Raw genomic sequence first — 19,258 nt, 5'->3', positions numbered from 1 at the left:
TCTTGCAAATGCCCGCATTTAGAAGGGTGGATGCGACTGTATTGTGTCTGCTGTTTATCTCAGTGCACAAGTACAGTGTGCAGGTGACCTGGGTTATGGGGGCCACAAAGAGATGTCCGCTGGCCAGATGCCCTTAAGGCTTTAATTGAAATCACCTGAATGTGAGAGGTTGAGAAAAAATATGTATATGATTATGAACTAGATAACCACAGAGAGATTATAATAAAGCAGTTCGGTATGGATATTTGGTGAAAGCACAAAAATGGTAACATATGCCATATTGGGCCACTAAAAAGACTTCACAAGCAAACAGATGGTTTTGAGGACATTTGGCCCCAGTTAGGAACTCAACCTTGAACCATGGGCAGATTATGAGACAACAGGCCCATGGGCACAGATATGCTTGTATTATACCTGATTGTTGTTGAATTGTTCTTATAACATTCATGCCAATAAAGCAATTTGAATTTGAAATTTTAATTCGAAAAAGGCCACAACAGCCTCTCCTACACAGGAGCAAGAAACACAGACTCTGTGGTAGTTTTATTGTTGTTGTTTTTGTTTGGCGTCTCTGTATTCAATGCGCACCTTTTTGCAGTTTTGTGAGTCTTTGAGGTAGTTTTGTGTCTTTATTGGTAGTTTTTGTGTCTCTCCGTGGTTGTTTTGCCGATTTTTGTAGTTATTTTGTGTCTCTTGATCCTTTCTGTGGTTACGTTTACCCCTTTTTGTTGTCGTTATGTGTCCCTTTGGACCTTTTTGTTGTTATTTTGTGTCTCTTTGCAGTACTTTCTTATCATTTTGTGGTAATTTTCAGTCTCTTCCTGGTCAATACGTTTAAGTTTGAGTGATTTTGCATGCGAGGGCCAGGGAAAGCTCTGATGCTTTATTCTCTAGGCCTGTGCTCTGTTAACCATGGGCAGGTTATGAGACAATGGGCCCCTGGGCACAGATATGAAAAAGGCCTCACCACCTCTCCTACACAGGAGCAAGAAACACAGACTCTGTGGTGTTGTTGTTGTTGTTGTTGTTGTTGTTGTTGTTTTTATTTGATGTGTCTTTTGTAGTTGTTATGCACCTTTTTGTGGTTTTGTGTGTCTTTGAGGTCATTTTGTGTCTCTTTGACATAACTGTGTGTTTGTAGTTTTGGGTCTCTCTGTGGTTGTTTTGCCCCTTTTGTAGTTATTTTGCTTGTCCTTGACCAGTTTGTAGTTATTTTGTGTCTCTTTACAGTACTTTTGCGTCTTCTTGTTGTAATTTTGAGTCTCTTCCTGGTCAATATGTATCACTTTGAGTGATTTTAGGTCTGTGCTCTGTAGGCACGTTCAGTAATCCATCCAAGCCTTTAACCCCAGACTTAAATCGTCTTCAACCAACTTTGACCTATGAATTTATGTGTGCCACATATAGTACAGTGATGTTTCAGTTTAAGCACAGTGTTGCTACTAACCAGCAGATGGTACTATGTCCCAACTTGGTGTGATCCAGTACAGTAATACACAGAAAAAGCTGAATGTATTGATACCTCAGTGTGGGGCCCTGACCTGGTTGCACAATCTGTATTTCCCAAAAGACACAAACACAGAAGCACACACTAAGTTCAACAAATCACCGCTTTCAAATCTTATTAAGGGTTTAAAATGTGTTTAGAAATAATGAATGTGGCAAAATAATCTTGTAACATGGACTATTAATGTGTGTTTTACCAAATGATTACCTCATAATCTGTCAAAGTAAATGTGATGAGGAAATATATTGGAAGATTTTTTTTCATGGAATATAGTTTCAGTTATCCTATGCTACTCTATGCTGTAACTAAAGAATAATTCATAAATTAGAAAAGCTTTATCATCTGGTGAAAGGACAAAGTGAAAGGCACAATATTGTCCTCCTCTGTGCCTCTTTAGGCAATACCACTAATAGCACCTGCTTTTGAACCTACAGGCAAAGTTATTATTCGTATAGGGTCATGCATTAATTCATACACTTCATTAACATATGATGTCTGAAGGAGACTTTGACTGATTTTCAGTTGTTCTTTTCATGTATGCAGTTTAATCTTTTTTACTGTAGCTAAAATGTTTTAGCTCAAAATTTAAAAAATCTATATTTATTTGACTTCCATGGCTAAAGAAAGGTGAATATTTGGGAACTGTGGGATATTTAGTGGAACAATCCTTTAATGAAAACTAGAACAGAGCTGTTATCTCTGTGTGCGTGTGCATCAGGGACACCAAACATCAATAATCTCATTACTTGGGTCAAATATTACAATCAGATCTGATTTTTTTTCTTCATTGAAAATAAAAAGTAATGTGTTTTTCAATCATGGCAGTGTTTTGTGTCATAATCGAGATAAAAATGTCAGAGTGTCTGTCTACCTGCTGACGCTGGTCAGGAGGGCAAATGTTTGGATCTGTTGTGAGATCTCAAAAGCTGCATGCAAATCCTCAAGATGACCTACTTCTTCCCTTCGACATAGACACTCCGCTAAAATCCATAAATTAAGGAAATTAACTGATGGGGCCCGGGGCCACTTTGTAAGCTATTTAAATCTTTAAATTTACAACATCCCTGCATACTTCATGTAATTGAACTAACTCCGGGCTTGTTTCCTTTAATGAGAAAAAAAAATCCAGTTTCCCCTCCAGTTTGTACCTCTGGAAACAACAAATCTGTGCCAGAGGGAAAGATGGGAACGCTCTGAGGCGCGCTGAGGTCTGTCTAATTATGAAGACTTTGCCCGCTTCGAGGAGAGACGCATTCTCCCACTAGTCCTGCTGTCAAATCACTAGCATAACTATTTTACTTCCTCTTTAAATACTTGCTATTTTATACTTTGGGTGAATACTGGTAAAGTGGGACACTGTTTGAGAATTTACCTTTTGTTTCATTTTTAATCATGATCCAAATGTCGTAGCCCGTCGCAGGATATTATTCTAAACAGCTTTAAAGCCCTACTATACTATACGGAAGACAAAAGAAACATTAAAAAAAATATTATTGTGTTTTATAACCTCATCATTATTACCTCAGCATGTTATGTCTGGCTATGTTATGTCATTTTGCTTCTAATTTAAGGTTGTTGAATATGGAAGTGCCACAGAACCTACATTTTAAAATCACATACTTTACTGTGATGACCACAGCGCTGATTTTTTTTAGTAACTGAAGTATATACATGTGAAGACAATAATGATAAAGCTTAACTGTCCCACTTTACCTACTGTCCCATCTTACCAACAATCACCTCACTCAGGAAGATACTGTAAGTCAAAGGAGATCTTATGGAAGTACACCAGATCTCAGTCAAAAAAGGACAATTTAAAGTTTCATTGGATCATTCAGAAATCATGTTTTGTCATCAGGGTGATAGACAATAGAAGAGGTTCCCAAAAAGTGAGATAATATTGTCGGCGGACCAATAATAAATTTCTACACTGGTTGGCGCCAAATATCAAGAAACGAAAATCACACCTCTGTCAGGATGCTGGTACAGAGTAATTACTGGGCTCAATGTTGCATCAATTATTCACAGTTATTTACCCGCAAATAAACAAACATGCAAATAAATAAATAATCGTCTCCTTGGTGTGAGCACCTGCTTGACTCTCTCTATACTCGGTGCAAAATTGGCGCACCACTTAAGCGCTCTATCACCTGCATTCTTTCTTTATATGTGGAAATAGTAACAAAACCAGAATCGTATTCCCCCCCAAAAAAAGTCTGCAGGCTGCCTGCTTACATGTGAGAGTGAAGAGGAGGGGGGGTTGTTCTGGGCAGATATCTCCATCTAAGCCCTGCGCTATAATTGAAATGGCGCATTTGGCTGCAGGCAGGTTGTGAGGGCGCTTTCTGCAGCAGCATGCATGCATGTCCATAGACGTCATTTGATTTTAATGGCCTGCAGGAAATTTGGCGTTACAACTCCAGACATTAAGGCAAGAGGGAGAGAGAGAGAGAGAGAGAGAGAGGGAGAGAAAGAGAGAGCGGGGACACGGGGAAAAATCGCCGCATGAAAGATATTGGTTCAAGGATATCTCTTCATTTTCAACATATTTTTCTACTGGGACTTTATCAACAAGTTACTGCGCCTTTATTGCGTGTTGCCTGAGTGGAGGACTATGGCAGCTCGCCTGGCTTTAAACTTTAGATTTAGGCTGGAGATGGAGATGGAAATGTATGCCTACTAGCTGGAACTGCCTGGGGAACTATTACATCAGACGAAATGACAATGATTAAAATCTGCTTTTTGCTGCTCTAAATCTATTGAGCGGCAGTTGCCTGTTAGGTTTCCTACCCCCTCTAAATCACAACTTCACACCGTTAAGGGGAACGGTCTACTTTAGCCGGGGAAAAAAAATAGATAAGTTATTATATCTGTGCAGTCATAATTTCGCGAATAGGGGGGTATCACGTTTTCTTCCTTGAGAAAATTGCCTGGGCGAGAGAGTGGAGTTGAGCTAATTGTAGCCTAATCCCTGGCCCAGAGGCGCTTGGGCTGCCCGGAGCAAGAATTTTCTTTTTTAGCTCTGCTCTGTTATTTAGAGACGGATTATTGGCTTTCTTCTTCTCATAACAAACCACAGGGGCAGTTTCATTTAGGCACAAAAAAGCAAGACAAGAAGCAGGATTCCAACAAGAGCGCACATTTTTTACGCGTATCCAAATAAGAGCAGAGAAGGGGAAGGAGATCATCTCATCTATGTTCAAGGTAAGGACGCTTCCTGTGCGCTTTGGTACAAAGAAGCTTGGTGAGGACAGGTCGAGCCAGCCTTGCAATAGAGCCTTTTAAAGCCACAGAGACTCGCTTGCAAGCAGTCCATCCCGACTACAGCCTATAGTACTGTCTTTTAAAAAAAAGCAGTTTTGTGTGGGATACGGAGCAAACACTTGGCTTTTTCCGTGCGGCACTATAGGTTCGTGCTGGAGCTGGATGGCGGTGTAGTTGTACCACAAACTCGGGGGCATTTGGAGAAAATATTTCAAAAATTTGGGGGTTACGTGGACAGCAGCTGGGACTGACCTCCGGCACGGATTTTCCTCTGGATGCCCTACGATGTTTGAAACGGTAGGGTGACAAATTTAATATTATGTTTTTACGCACAGTGCAGCGTCAGTGTGTACAGAGTACTGGTTGCTTAAGAGTAGGAGGTGGATACCGCTTGACCTAAAGTGGTTTTCCTGCTTTTCTCACACACTGGACAGTTAGCACGTGTGGGTTTTATCAAGTGGCTGATGAATTACACGTGTCGGGATTATGGTTTTAATTGTACAGCAGGAATAAGACGCCATGTTGAACATTTGGTAGAATTAAAGGCAGAGGCTGGTAGTGATCGTGTGGAGTAGGATATCGGATTGTTCCTTAAATTCCAACGTTTCCGTGGCCGTGTTATGGTTATTTTAATCGTGGGATATCAAGATTATGTCCATGTGGATGTCATCAGTGTGAAATTGCAACGCTTGATCGGCGGATGGAGGCTGAAACAGCAGCTCTGAGGGGAAAGTTGATGCCTTTACAGCTGCTGGGATTTTGTGGAGGAATTTATCATTCATGGTGTGTGTGTCTGTGTGTGTGTGTGTGTGTGTGTGTGTGTGTGTGTGTGTGTGTGTGTTTGATGATGTGAGAGAGACTGATAAAGAGCGACAGAATTAAATGATTAAAAAATGTGATTGATTTGGAGAGCGAGGAGATTAATGGGTCTTTCTCTTTACATTTGCTCTTTGTCCACGTATATCGTAATTTAATTGGCTAATTTATTGGTTCAGAGAGAGAGAGAGAGAGAGAGAGTTGCTGGCATTGGGACTGCCCGGTGTGGATGTACCTCAAACTTTTTAAGTCCTTCCAAGTTTTTTTCCCCTCCTTTTCCTGAGATTTGAAATGTAATCCCGTCCTCCTGTAATCTTATTAAACGAACATGATACTGCTGTGAGCAGGGCAACACCCTGAGAAAAAAAAGAAAAAGCTCCAGTCTCGTTTTGTGCCCGACGGCGCTTCTTTCAGAGCCGAGGGGCTGATCTGGCCTTTCATAAACGGCCTTCAGTTTCCCAGCCATGACAGTAAAACAGTCCTTATGTGTAACAGCTATAACTTATCAATGCCGCTGATTTACCGGAGGGTGAAATAGCATTATCACAATGTGTTTAAACCGAGCAATGTAGTTGTTCTGTGGAGTATAAAAGTAAAGTTTTGTTGTAAATTGCGTCAGGAGAGGATTTTATTTCAAGCAGAGCCTGCAGGGTAGCAGATGAGTAATGATAAAGCGGGGAAACTGTGACCTTTATGGAAAATATCTTTTAAATTCTCGTTATGTTGACTCCTGATTTACACAGTGACTTTCTAACAGACAAGTCACATTACAGAGAGGCCAGTCTTAGGTGAGTTGGGTTGCCTGCAGCTGGTGGTTAAGAAATTACGCACCAGTAAGTTGGACATCTCTGCCCCCTTACAGAAGTAGAATCAAACAGCGGTGTATCCTAATGAATTAAAAATATTTTCTTTAAACATTTTAGCAGCCACTCAAACTCGGAGTGCACCAGCTCTGGAGCCAGCGTTCCAAAATCTGCGCCTCCGCAGCGCCGCATCTTATTGAAGTGGCCTGTGAGCTTTTTATTCTATTATGCAATTATTTCAAACATTATTCTGATAATATTATTAGATAATTCTATTGATTTATCACATATATGGATACTTCATGGTTTGGCCTGTTAGTGTGGACAGCAAGGGTGATAACTCTCTCTCTTTACGCACAAGTCAAACGTATCTGTAGTTACATGACAAGCCATTACATTAATCTTTTGTTTTGAATGTATGTGTGTGCGGAAAGAGGAAAAAAGCCCCCCCCCCCCCTCCTCCCTCCTCGCCGTGTTTTCCTTGCTCTCAGATTGGTGGTTGGTGTGTCTGGGCGCATCACGTCTAACACATAAGGCGACCTTTAATTAGAATATTGCAGCAGCAGTTTGTTTTATTCCCCTGGAGGCTGACACCTAGCATTCCTCCCTCTCCCTGTCTCACTCTCTGTCTGTCTTTCTATCTGTCCATCTCTCTCTCTCTCTCTCTCTCTCTTTCTCTCTCTATCTATCTATCTATCTATCTCTCACCCCGGTTCTCTAATAAGCATCCTCCTATCCTCGCCTCCGGTGCTGCATGAAAAGATGCAAACATACTTAATTAGAGCGGTGGCAATAATTTCCAGGCTAAATATGCGACCAGACAGACATGGAAGTGATCTGATACCATTCAGAGAGGATACTATCTGCTTCCCGGTGTAGGGGAATCACTGTTGTGTGTTTTTTTGGGGTTTTTTTTAGCTTTACCTCTACTCCCATGGCTTTTCTGTACACTTGCTTTCAGGAGGGAAGAAGCATGTCACGGCTGTCTCTGACCCGGTCCCCGGTCTCTCCCCTGGCCGCTCAGGGGATCCCTCTGCCGGCTCAGCTGACCAAGGCGAACGCCCCGGTGCACATCGATGTCGGGGGGCACATGTACACCAGCAGCCTGGCGACCCTCACCAAGTACCCAGACTCAAGGTAAGACAGACTTTTCTCACGTGCCTCAGTGCTGGAGTTATTAAAGATTTGTCTTATTTATAGAAAATCAGTATTAAGGAATTATTGACATTCTGAGTGAGTGGATTTGTTGCTTTTGTTTTAACAGAATCCCTCATTCTATATCACAGTTCTCCCCTAATTAAATCTTCAAGATTTCAATCATCTCTATTTAAAAGCTCAATTTTGCATTTTGGTCACTAAATCAAATATTAAATTATTCACCAGTGTTTGTCTTAATTAAGTCTAATTGGATTTATGCTGTTAACAAGTCATTTAGCTGCCTGGCATCAGGACAACTGCACTGCAACCTCCATACTATCCAATTGCCCTCAGAGGCAACCAGTTTAATATCTCTTCAAACCATGTGGGGACATTTCTCTTCCCTTCATTATTTCTTAACTCTTTAAAATGATGAATTTGATTGCTTTTGTTTGTTTTAGTCGTGATTATTTTCTAATTGTTTAATAATAAATACCTCCAAGGCTTGTATTTTTTATCTCCATTCACACGCTAGTTGTGCTTGGAAATTCAGCTGCTGAAGTGTACAGTTGCTTTCATGTGTTTTGGTTGTGATTTGAATGTTGCTGTGGGAATTAAGACACCCCATGAACATTTTGCATGTACCACAACTCCTTTTGCAGCCCTATTTTTGGGGGGGGGTTTTGTCAGTAGATCAGGGGGCTGTTAGGAATCTGTTAGGAGAAAAAAAACAATTATATATATGTCCTTATGCCTGTCATCAGAGCTCATTTAGGCTGATTGATGTATTATGCATTGATTTTCTTTAATATTTTCAAACCAATATTTAGCACAATCACATCTTCTTTATAGTTATTATTTGTGTTCAAAGACAGGTTTTTTTGGTGAGGTTTTCTGATCATTTTCAAATCATGTTCAAATAACTGAGAGCCTGGCTTATATTGCAGTCAAACTTTGAAATGTCAACAGCTTAAAGCGTGACTTTCACTGAATATTTGTTTAGACAGAAAGAGAAAGGAACTCCTGCTCCCTCTGTCATCTGATCCTCTTATAAAGCAAACTTTTTTTTTTTTTTAGTTTGTGACGCACTTCCATTGTAAGATTTAGTCATGATGATTCAGTTTGTTTAAGAGCTGGTGGTAATCCACCCTCCCACTTTATTCACGTTTTTAGCTCCATCCACAAGCATGGTGACACCAACAACCAGAGTTAGCTTTTAACAGGAAACAATAAAATATCTCTGTATAAAAACTCTGGGATGTTTTAGGCCCCTTTGCTTCTTCCTCTAATGCACTGTGTCATTCATTACATTATACAGTTCTGCGTCAGCTGACAGTCCCATGTGGGCTAAGGTAAACATTCACCAGGTTGTTAGAAAATCTGCCAAATTGGCTACAGGAAACAATCCACATAATCCCTTGGTGATAAAGTCTTGATATTCATAGAGGCCGCTGACAGGAAATCCCTGACAACTCTCCCTTTATCCCTGACGTCTAACATGAAAAATAAAGCTCATCCCAGACAAGAGTTTATGATTGTTTTTTTGTTATCAAGACGCCTTTTTTTTTGAGCCCACTGCTTCAATGTTAAATTGGGTTTATTCAGCGGCCACGAGACAAGTTTTTTAAAGATTCAGATTTGCTAATGTTATTCCGATCTTGATGTTTTTGAAGCTGTTGGAGCCAAACTGTGAGATTTTGCCTTAAAACATGTTTGAACACATTGCGGATGGTTGTTAAAAAGCAGCATTTTTTTTTCTTTTAAATTTGTATTTGGTGTTTCTTTATTTTTTATGCTTTGGTGCAGCTTTACATGTTACAAAGAAGTTATTCATAGGGGGAGACAAACAGGGCAGCGTGCAATTGTAGCACAGAGTCATGTCAGAGCACCCAAACAGTGTTTTTACAGTGAGAGTAAAGACCGGATACCAGCGTGAGTGTTGGTTGGAGTGCTCTTTCCTCTCTCTCTCTCTTTTTCACACATGCTCCTTTGCTCACTCTCCCTCTCTTTCTTTTTCTGTGTCTTTCTCACTCTGAATCTCTCTCTCTCTCTCACACACACACACACACACACACACACACACACACACACACACACACACACACACATGCATACACTCACTGTGTCTCTCTTTCTCTCTCCCAGCCTCCTCAGTGTACAGTTGGCCTCAGGGCTCCACTTTCCACTGGAGCCAGTGGAAGGAGGGGCCCTTTTGTGTGAATTAGGATAATGGCTGACAGCAGAAAGCAAAACAATTACACTGGCAGAGCCGCACATGCTGCATTCGGCCATGTCCGGTCGAGCAGGGCTGAAAAACGTGACGGCTAACAGAGCCGGGTTAAAGAGTTTAAAGTTGATGATTACTTTTAATAGATTGGCCCCTAAATAATGTAGTATGCCAAGAGAAAGTTAGTCTAGTAACTAATGTGTGGTTATTCATCTTCTTCTTCGTGGGCCATATTAAGGGACAGGGGTCATGAAACATTGATGCACACTCTGTGTAGCTCTCAGAGAGGACAGTCTCAGCAGTCACTTGAACAGAAGCTGAGGAAATTAGGGGAAATATTCCAGAGACAAGGAAACTATTTTGAAAGGACCACTGGACATTTTTCTCTTTGAAGACATGTCTGCTGGGTCCAGAGACGACAGATCTGTACAGGCTCACGTTTAGTGCTCTTCTGTATGTTTCTCTGCAAGCAGAAATCACCATAATTAACACAGCAAACAATATCTCATCATTTACAGTTTTGCTAAATTTCCCCTTCATTTTTATTCCATTTCATTGTTAGGCCTCAAGTGTTTTGTGCTTCTTCTTTTTTTAAGAGCCTTCATGGCACTAACACATCGCCATGATCTGAAGTAGCTGTTTGATAAGACTTTTAGTTTTAATCACTTTACATGAAATAATAATGAGAGTTAATTGTCGCTCTCGCGCAGGAATAGTCAAGTTATGAAGCTCCGAAATAACAGATAAAATGTTTTCACGAACTGCAGATAAACACTATGATTATTAGCAAAACTTGTTGTGAGTATAGGGAGGGGTGGGGTGGGTGGGGTGGGGGGGTACTGTTAAACCACTACATATAGTCCTTTTATTGTATATACAATTGAGTTTTTCAAAATAAAAGCACATGATGGACACTTGCAGGCAAATATTGGGCAATAGAGGCCTACATGATGACATTTATACCCAGAGTACCTTGTAAGCAGATTTTTGTTGCTGATTTAATATCTAAATGTAGAGATATGTACAGTAAAGGTATTAAGAGTTACACTGGAACCTGATTTTAACAGACCTTCCTATATACTAAATGCATATTTTGTTTTGCAACTTTTGGCACACGCCTTCTTAAGAGGGCTTTTTGAGAACAGTTAGATTATACTCTACGAAACACAGCAGACATTGTCATGTATTTTGTTTAAGCCATACTATTCTTAAAAATTAAAAAATGCATTTCTTGTTTTGAAACTTTTGTCACACACTTTGACAGGGCTTTGCGAGAACTGTCAGTTTATCTTCAAGCTGGATTCAGTGAATCACAGCCAGGCAACAGCAGCGATGTTGTTTCTAACTTCAGACTCCCCCACTCAAAAGCTATTGTGAGCAGCCCCTTGATGTCAGGCTGGACACACTCATCCCTGTTTGTTTCACTTTGCAGGAAGCTGCTGGGTGTCTTGCGTTTGTTAGGCGTCCATTAGTCTTCCCAGATAAGCATCTGTTCTTGTAGAATCACCTGCGTTGCCCCCACCCCAACCCCCCACCTCCTCAGAGACATGGCAGCTATGAGCCGGGCGGCCGGCTATAGCTGCTGCAGCGAGAATCCTGCCAGATATTGCCCACCTACTGCCCTGCTGCCTGCCCTCACTTGGCACCGCTGGGGTGGGAGATCTGAGCTGTTGCTGTCCTTGATAACCTCCCACACCCACTACCTCCCTCCCTCTCTCTGACTTTTCTCTGTTTTTTATGGAGTTCTGTCTTTTTTTTCTCCCACTCTCTCCATCTCTCTGTCTTCCTCTCATATTCTGTTTGTTTCTCTGCCTCTTTCCTCTCTTTCCTTCTGTTCTCTGTATCTTCTGATTTCTTTGTCTATTTCCCTCTTTTCTATCTCCCTGCCAGTCTGTTTCTCTTTTAGCCTGTCTGTTTGTGTATCTTCTCTCTTAATTTCTCTTTGTATCAACCCCCACACATGCACACACACACCTTTTGCTCTCCCTACCTGTTAAAACACCCCCCACACCCCACACCCCCCTCCAATACAGGGATTTAACTGAAAGGGGAAAAAACGAGGAGACCAACAGAGAAAGAGAGAGAGGGAGAGTGAAGGGAGTAGAAGAGAGGGAAAGAAAAAGAAAAACAGGCAGCATTTTAATTGCTTTTTAAAAAAGTGGAGATGAAAAACAGAGTTAGCCTGGAGGGGTATGGTGAAATTCTAGCTGGAAGAATTGCAAGACCATATGAGAAAGGAACACCTCGGGCAAAACAGGGAGATGAGTATTGGTTTTTTATAAAGCATTTTGCATCGATTTCCAGAGAGAAAGCGAGTAAGGGAGAAGGATGGAGACAGAGAGAAAGAAAGGAAGAAAAAGAGAGAGTGAAAGAGAGAAAGGATGGCAGGAGGGGAGCGAGGGAGGGAGAACCATCTTTGCTCTGCTTCTTCACACAGTCAAGTCAAAGAAAAAAGCTTTTGACGTGATAGCTTCAGTGTGTCGAGCCGACACATCGGGGTCAGGAGATACCTGATACAACCATTAAATACAAGCTTATACACTTTTACAAAGTCAAGGCTTGTAATTGTAAATTCAGTGAAATGAGTGTGTGAGTGGAGCCAGCCCTGCTGTTTGTTCATTGACATTCCCACTGCGGCTCCCTTCCACTGTCTCGTAATAGAGTTTGACAATTCCAGTGCTCGAGCAGTGCCGGTTTGCAATGGTCGGTTTGCAAATAGGTTTTTACGATTTTCTCCGTCACACAACTTTGTCAGCCGACCTAGAAGCCGTTACTGTGATTAAAGAGCTGATTACATCAAAATGATGATAATAACAGCAACGCAGTGCCCTGCCAAGAGCTGTTTCTCACAGAGACGATGGAAATGTGCAGTGAAACCGTTAAGGAGGTTACATGCAACAGATTTCTTGTGTAAATCACCAGTGCAACTTATTTACAATGCACAGGCATTCCAGGTTTCTCTGCCGAGGGAGTTTTGTTTCAAAATGATTCACAAAATTAAAGCTAATTTTTGCACTCCGGAGGTGCATAAATTTAAGCTTTTAGTAGAAAAGTTTTACAAACACTTTGAAACACTTATACAAACTGTCTTCTCAATATTTAAGAGATGCTAAAAAACGGTTTAAATTATTGAATAGGGATATTTAGCATATGGAAATGAACAAATAGACAGAGTAGATCTGCCTAGATGAGATTATAAGACCAGTGAGAGAGGGACCTGCAGGTAAACGGCAGGAAAACCACACAAAGACGAGGGGAAATGAATATCTGTCCAAGGGTATCTCGAGGCACAGCGCCAACATGGTGTGATGAAAGTTTAAAGATAACAGCAATTTCCACTCTTTGCCTTGATGAGCCCCTGTAGCCAGCTTCAACTAAGCCCTTAATCTTGCACTGCACTGGTAGGAAGGGGTTAACTGTGGGACGCTAATAGGCAGCAACAAGTGTCTTATTATTACAACAAAGTCTTGACAATATTTGGTAAAAGCTTAAACGCATACGTATAATTACTGTTTTTAATTAACTGTTGTGTTTTTTAAAAGGAAAACATTATTGATGTAATTCCGGGTAATGCTATTTTCATTATTTCAGCTTTTACTGTCTCGTTTAGATGTTTTTAAATCTTTTCTCTGGCTGAAAAATGTGAATTGATGTCATTCAGCCGAACCATACAGATAAAAGGACACCAAAATGACTGGTCAACTGTTAACTGAATTGCCCTTTTGGGATAAATAAAGTTGTCTCTATCTCTATCTATCTCAAAAGTGAAACTGCAGTATATTTGTAGGCTTGATTTTCAGTGAGGTGGTCCAGTTTTGTTTAATATCTGAGTTTAGGATATTAATGAGATTTCTACAGATCAAGGCAGGGTCAGGGTTAAGGTCAGGGGGGTAGGTACAGTTATGCACAGCTGTCCAAAATAATTCTTAGCAAATGTATACAAAATCATAAGTAATCTTTACAAATTGCACTTCTGTCTTGCTATACAGTAATTATTATTACTGCCTGTTGAAGCTTGCGGTGTACTGCAAATTGGCTTGTGGTTTGTCTAAGTGGTGTTGCTGTACTTGAGCAGAACATGGCTCATGGGCGTATTCAACTGACAATAATACCATTATTTTGTTGTGTTTGTCAGATAACACACAAAATATCTGAGTTAAGTGTCAGTCATTTATGTCGTGCTGCATTTATAAGGACAGTTATTCATTTATTGCATATTCTTAAGTTTTCCGTATAGCTGTACTTGCTTTTGATGAATGACATTTTTTTATTTTTTTTATTTTTTATTTTCCTTGGGGGGGGGGCAGATTTGGTCTCCCCTAAACTGGAGTCCACACGTGTATGTAAACAACAAACAGAGCATCTGATAGATATCATCGCAGGTTGTAATTCTGCATACAGAGTACAGACAGATTGACATACAGTAGGGGTAAAAAAAAATCCTCCTACATTCATTACAAGTCAGACTCTAAAAGTAAAGTATCTCTTTCCAGCTGTCCTCACATTAGCATGTGGACCTCCACAATTTCTTACCTCTGCTTCATTTCCAGCCCTCTGACAGATGGAATAATAGAGCTGTAATGCTACATTCATGCTATTAATTTCTGTAAGTACAAGCAGCAAGCGTGTGTGTTGTTGTAATCTCTCTGCAGAAGGGACACTTCAAACAAGTCTGGAATGGAGGAACTATGCCTTAAGCCCCTTGTTTCAACCTGGGATGCTAATGCATTTCAAGCTTAGTGCTAATAAAATTGAAAAATAAATGGAGGGTAATTGTTTCATGCATTTGAAGGGAGCTGGCTCATTCCATTATGTGTGTGTGTGTGTGTGTGTGTGTGTGTGTGCGCGGCTGCCTGTGTGCGCGTGTGTTTGCGTGTGTGTATTTCAATTTTCAGAATCAGTCGTCTGTTCAATGGCACTGAGCCCATCGTGTTGGACAGCTTGAAGCAGCACTACTTCATAGATCGGGACGGCGAGATATTCCGCTACATTCTCAGTTTCCTCAGGACCAGCAAATTGCTCCTTCCAGATGACTTCAAGGTATATATCTGCACTACAACATACCGTTTGGTGTGTACTTGTCTGCACCATCAGTTTGAAACAACAAAACAACATGAAAGCTTTGAGTATATAAAGCCACCTGCCCTGACACACACAGTGTTAAATTCAAGATTTTTCTCAAGATAAAAAGTGTAAATGTTATATTTATTAATGTTTACCTGCCCTCTCAGGAGCTGCATGTTTTCAAAACAGACTTGATACCACAACGGAGCCGACAGTTCTGTTTCAACTCACCTTCCTCCCATTCAACACATTAATTACCTGTAGTCTAAGCATAAGCAGTAATTAGGAAACTTTTGGGGGTGGAAAAAAAAGAAATGTGGAACAGGCTCAATTGGAGTTTACAGTGGTGAAGACATAAAAATGCTAACTGGCTAACTGGAGCATGGACCGGTGATGTGTGTGCCAAAGCCCTAAGCTGTTGTTTTTCACTCAGAGTGGTTTCTGTAGAGGTGAGCCCAGGTGAAATCGCCTGTACACCCCTCTGGTCCCCCTGCGCTCTGATGACCAACTCCTACTCAGACAGGAAGTCTCACTGACAGACAAAGGGCTCACTGGAAGAGCTGTGGCATGTTGGCGCAGTCAAATACATATAATAAGTTCAAGTATACGTGCATCTGTTAGCACACTTTACTGTTTGTGGGCCATTGCATGTGCTTTGACCTGTGTTAGACTACTGAGGCTGCACACCTGGCTCCTGTTTTAGCATTTTCATGAAAGAACTCTGTTTTAAGTGATGCATATACGGTGTATTATGTCCCTCGTGGAACAGAACTGAATGGTCCAAGTACAGTTTCATGGCAACAAAAAATAAAAGAAAATGCTGCCAGGCTTGATATCAATTAATGCTTTACTATGCTAGGCATTTTTAGGCAGCCCAGTCACAAAATTAAAATTTTGCCATGTACAGCAAACCACACGTGTAACATTGGCATGTTTCATTCATAGCGTATGAATGTTTCTAAAGGGACATAGTTTATATTTTTGACGTCAAAATTAGGTATTTTTAATGAAACGTGTTTATTGTGACCAAACTAGGTATTTTAAGCCAAAACATTAATCATTGTGTTGTCACAACAGAAAATTAGAAATTAAAATGTCTGCGTCTGCTATTATCAGAGGCCCCATGATATGACATAACCACAATACTTGAGTCACGGTGCAATATTAGTGCGATTAAAATGTGTTACCATTGCGCTGAGTATTGCGATAACATATATTGCAATTTACTACCTTTTCTTGAAATGCAAATTATGTCTCCAAAGTGAAACATTCTCATCATCTGTTTAATCTTACAAGATACAGTTTTCAGTCTGTTCATCTTACTTCAATCATTTTATTGCAGTAAAATGTATCTCAGATGTAACTGAAAAAAGCAACTGATGTTATTATTCTAGAAAGTTAATAGGTAATATTAGCAGTTTATATAATATAAAAATATCGCTACTTGGCGCCCAAATATCAATAAGATATTGTCACGTAAAATTTCGGTATTCTGTGCTCTATTGATTTTTCCCCCCACTCCTATTTGCTACATAGGAAACATGCAAATCTTATATTTGTGCTTTTCAGAAATGTACAATGCCAACATTCATCCTGTTTCATGGCAAAAGAAAAAAAATGCTGACAGTCTTAAATAAGACTTTGCACACTCTGGTGTATATAGATGTACATTTACCGTCCATACAAGGTATTTTTAGGTCATTGGTCATGTTTTATATTTTTTTATATGAGCTATGCAAGTTAATCATAATCTCTATTTCTCTATCTCTCTGTCGTTGTCTCAGGTAAAAAGATTGCAGTATTTTTAGGCTAGGAGCTGTTAAAGTTGATATGTATGAAGGTGATATGTAGAACATGTTGGATGTTCCAACATGGAGCACCTGAAGCATTTGACTGAAGTCCAACAAGATGTAAGTCAATTATTTACCCTCGTTCTACCTCTAGTTTGGTCTCCACCACTTTATGTGAAAAATATCTCACTCCATAGCTGCAAAGCGCTCCATCAGCTAGTCATTAACATCGACCTGCTGTTTGGTTAGCATTCAGTAGTTTTGTAAATACTTTTGTTGACTGAAAACAGCTGCCTCTGCTGCTGAAAATCAGGTTGACGAGAGCAGTGAGAGTGATACCAAACAGTGAAGTTGCGGGCCATAAGTCCAAAACAGTGAGCTGAAAGATACTAAATGTTCATCTGCTGATGTTCCTCCCGATGAGCAACCCCTTACACATGTTGTTGATATAAAAAAATATTGAATAATGCAGTGTTACAAACCTTTAAACCAAACTGGTTGCATTACTGGCAAGTTAGTCTCACCCCGCAAGTATCCACACAACCACATGTGGCTTGTCAGAAGTATTATATATTCCGCCTGCAGCTTCTGCCTTTTCAAGGTTTTTATTCAGTGATACTGTTTCCTAGGTGCATTCTACTCTTCACTTCGACTCCACCTTAAGTTGCGTGACCTTTCCACCGGGCTGGCGCTTGTTCATCATTCTCTACAAGGGAACAAGGCGAGGCCAAGCCATTCAGAGCCAGGGGCAAACTCTCCGGGCCTCACGGATAGTCTGAACGAGAGCCAAACCTCAGACAACAGAACATGACATGAAAGCCCTGCATATTTTCAGCAAATGATGGCCTGACTCAGTACCGATTAGTTTTTCCCTTCTTATTCATGCTTTTTCCCTCCCTTCCTGTGAAGTCTTGACAGTCCAATCAGGCGCCACGGTTGAGGAGAATGCATTGGACTTCATTGTTTCAACTCATTATGATCCCCCCGCATAAGCCTGTGTTGATCTGCATACCTTTCAATTTGCGTGAAGCCGGGGAAAAAAAATGCAAATAGTGCGAGGCGGAATTGAGCATGTCCTTATCTGAACACAATCAGGCTTGCCGTCGCCCGAGGGCTGGGTCTGTTCTGCTGCTGGCAGCCACGGCGCTGTGTGTTTTGCTAAATCAATGTGAAAGTCTGAGCAGAATAGGAAAAGAAATTTTTCAGCCTACATCAGTGGAACAAAATATTCACTATTAATATCCTCCCTCATCTCATTATTCAAACTACAATTAATCACAAGAGTGTAAGCAATGCTCAGTCATATTGAGGGCATGGTTTTAAATCGTTAGTGGTTTGTGCGTTGGTTTACGCTTTTGTATTGCACTTTAAATCAATAATGCTTTGTTTCTTTTGGTATCAAATCCTAAAAAATAATCAGAAGGAGCTTATGTTTCTATTTTTTGTGGATGCTGTATATAAGATTTCATAGAACTGGATGGATTTTTTGGTGTAAACCTTTACTTGTGAGGCTTTATTCATTTTTTTTGTCCAAAACTTACAGTAGGTCTTTATCAGTCCTCCCTCACAGTGACACTTTCCATCATTTTCTTCCTCCTCTTCTCTTTCTCTGTCTCTCCCTCCCTCTGTCCTTCCCCGAGATGTTGCCTTGCCGGTGGGCGATCAGGTCGGATCATTATTTTGAAGCTCAAACGGGCTGTCTGGACACAGGATTGGGGGATGAATTGTCTCGTAGAGCTGGCAGCAGTAGCAGCAGTAGCAGCAGCTCCAGTAGCCAGGACGGAGCTGTTGGCCCTGTCTCCCTCTCATCCTCACCTCAGCGCTTAGGATTACTCTGTTGTTTTCTGCACTGCTCAGGATGACTAAAGTGCCTCGCAGACAGACCCCTGTTAAAAACATATCCATCCATGGCTTCAGACCTGTGAAGGATGAGGAGCTACACTTTGATACAGAGAGCTGCCTGAAGGGGAGCGTCTCAGTATGAGTTTTGTCAGCTGCAGCAAGAAGGCCAGGAGAGAAAAAGACAGGGAGAAAAGGGAGAGAAAAAGGGAAAAAAGGACCCCCGTCCTTCCCTCTTTCGCATTCTGAAATCTTAAATATTAGACCGTCAGCTTAAGATGTGTTGCGTCAACGCTCGTCCAGATGGAGTTGTATATGGGTGTCGTTGGCACGCCTCAGATGAAGGCACCGTTTAGATGATGGGGTGAACTGGCGAGGGAGGATTTTCAAGGCTAAGGAGTCTGACAGAAGCAGCAGGGTTAATGAATATGCTGTTTGCTGCCATGCTCTGTTTCTAAACCCAGCAGTTATGAGGAGGGAAAGGGGGGAAAACTCTTTCTAGATCAGGGGCTCCCTGGCAGCCCTGGCACCCAACACCCATAGACACCAATGATGCAGACTATATGAAATATATATTGTTTCTGCAGAGCAAACACTCAGTGTCTCACTTTTCAAGGGTGTTTAGACTTTGCACCAACATGAGCAACCCATCTGTATAAATATATGTAACAAAGTGCGCATCAGTTGTTTGCTTTGGTTTGACAGTGTCCACGCACCAAAACAAACTACAGCCAGCAGCTAAAAAAAAAATACATCATGTAAGAATAAACCCTGAATGGCAGTGATGGAAGTTCAGAAACAAAGAATGTAT

At 40.9% G+C, this 19,258-nt stretch overlaps 1 protein-coding gene across 4 annotated transcripts in view; it reads left to right on the top strand.

Moving 5' to 3' along the window:
* The window catches only part of kctd15b (potassium channel tetramerization domain containing 15b), a 42,886-nt gene that overhangs the window by 5,871 nt on the left and 17,757 nt on the right, over window positions 1-19,258 (top strand). The window contains exons 1-3 of one of the 4 annotated variants that reach the window (XM_042483665.2): window positions 3,865-4,711; window positions 7,352-7,527; window positions 14,650-14,794. In XM_042483665.2, the coding sequence (XP_042339599.2) occupies window positions 4,703-4,711; window positions 7,352-7,527; window positions 14,650-14,794 (330 nt within the window). In that variant the 5' untranslated portion in view covers window positions 3,865-4,702. Of the gene's footprint in view, window positions 1-3,864; window positions 4,712-4,733; window positions 5,069-7,309; window positions 7,528-14,649; window positions 14,795-19,258 lie in introns of those variants that run through there. The other 3 variants (XM_088080548.1, XM_088080556.1, XM_088080542.1) reach the window with 3 other exon arrangements.

Source organism: Plectropomus leopardus, chromosome 1 (genome assembly GCF_026936395.1).
Source record: "Plectropomus leopardus strain MGB_pleo_1.0 chromosome 1, ASM2693639v1, whole genome shotgun sequence".
NCBI lineage: Eukaryota > Metazoa > Chordata > Actinopteri > Perciformes > Serranidae > Plectropomus > Plectropomus leopardus.
The sequence above is the reverse complement of the archived record's forward strand: the minus strand, read 5'-3'. Positions and strand labels throughout refer to the sequence as shown.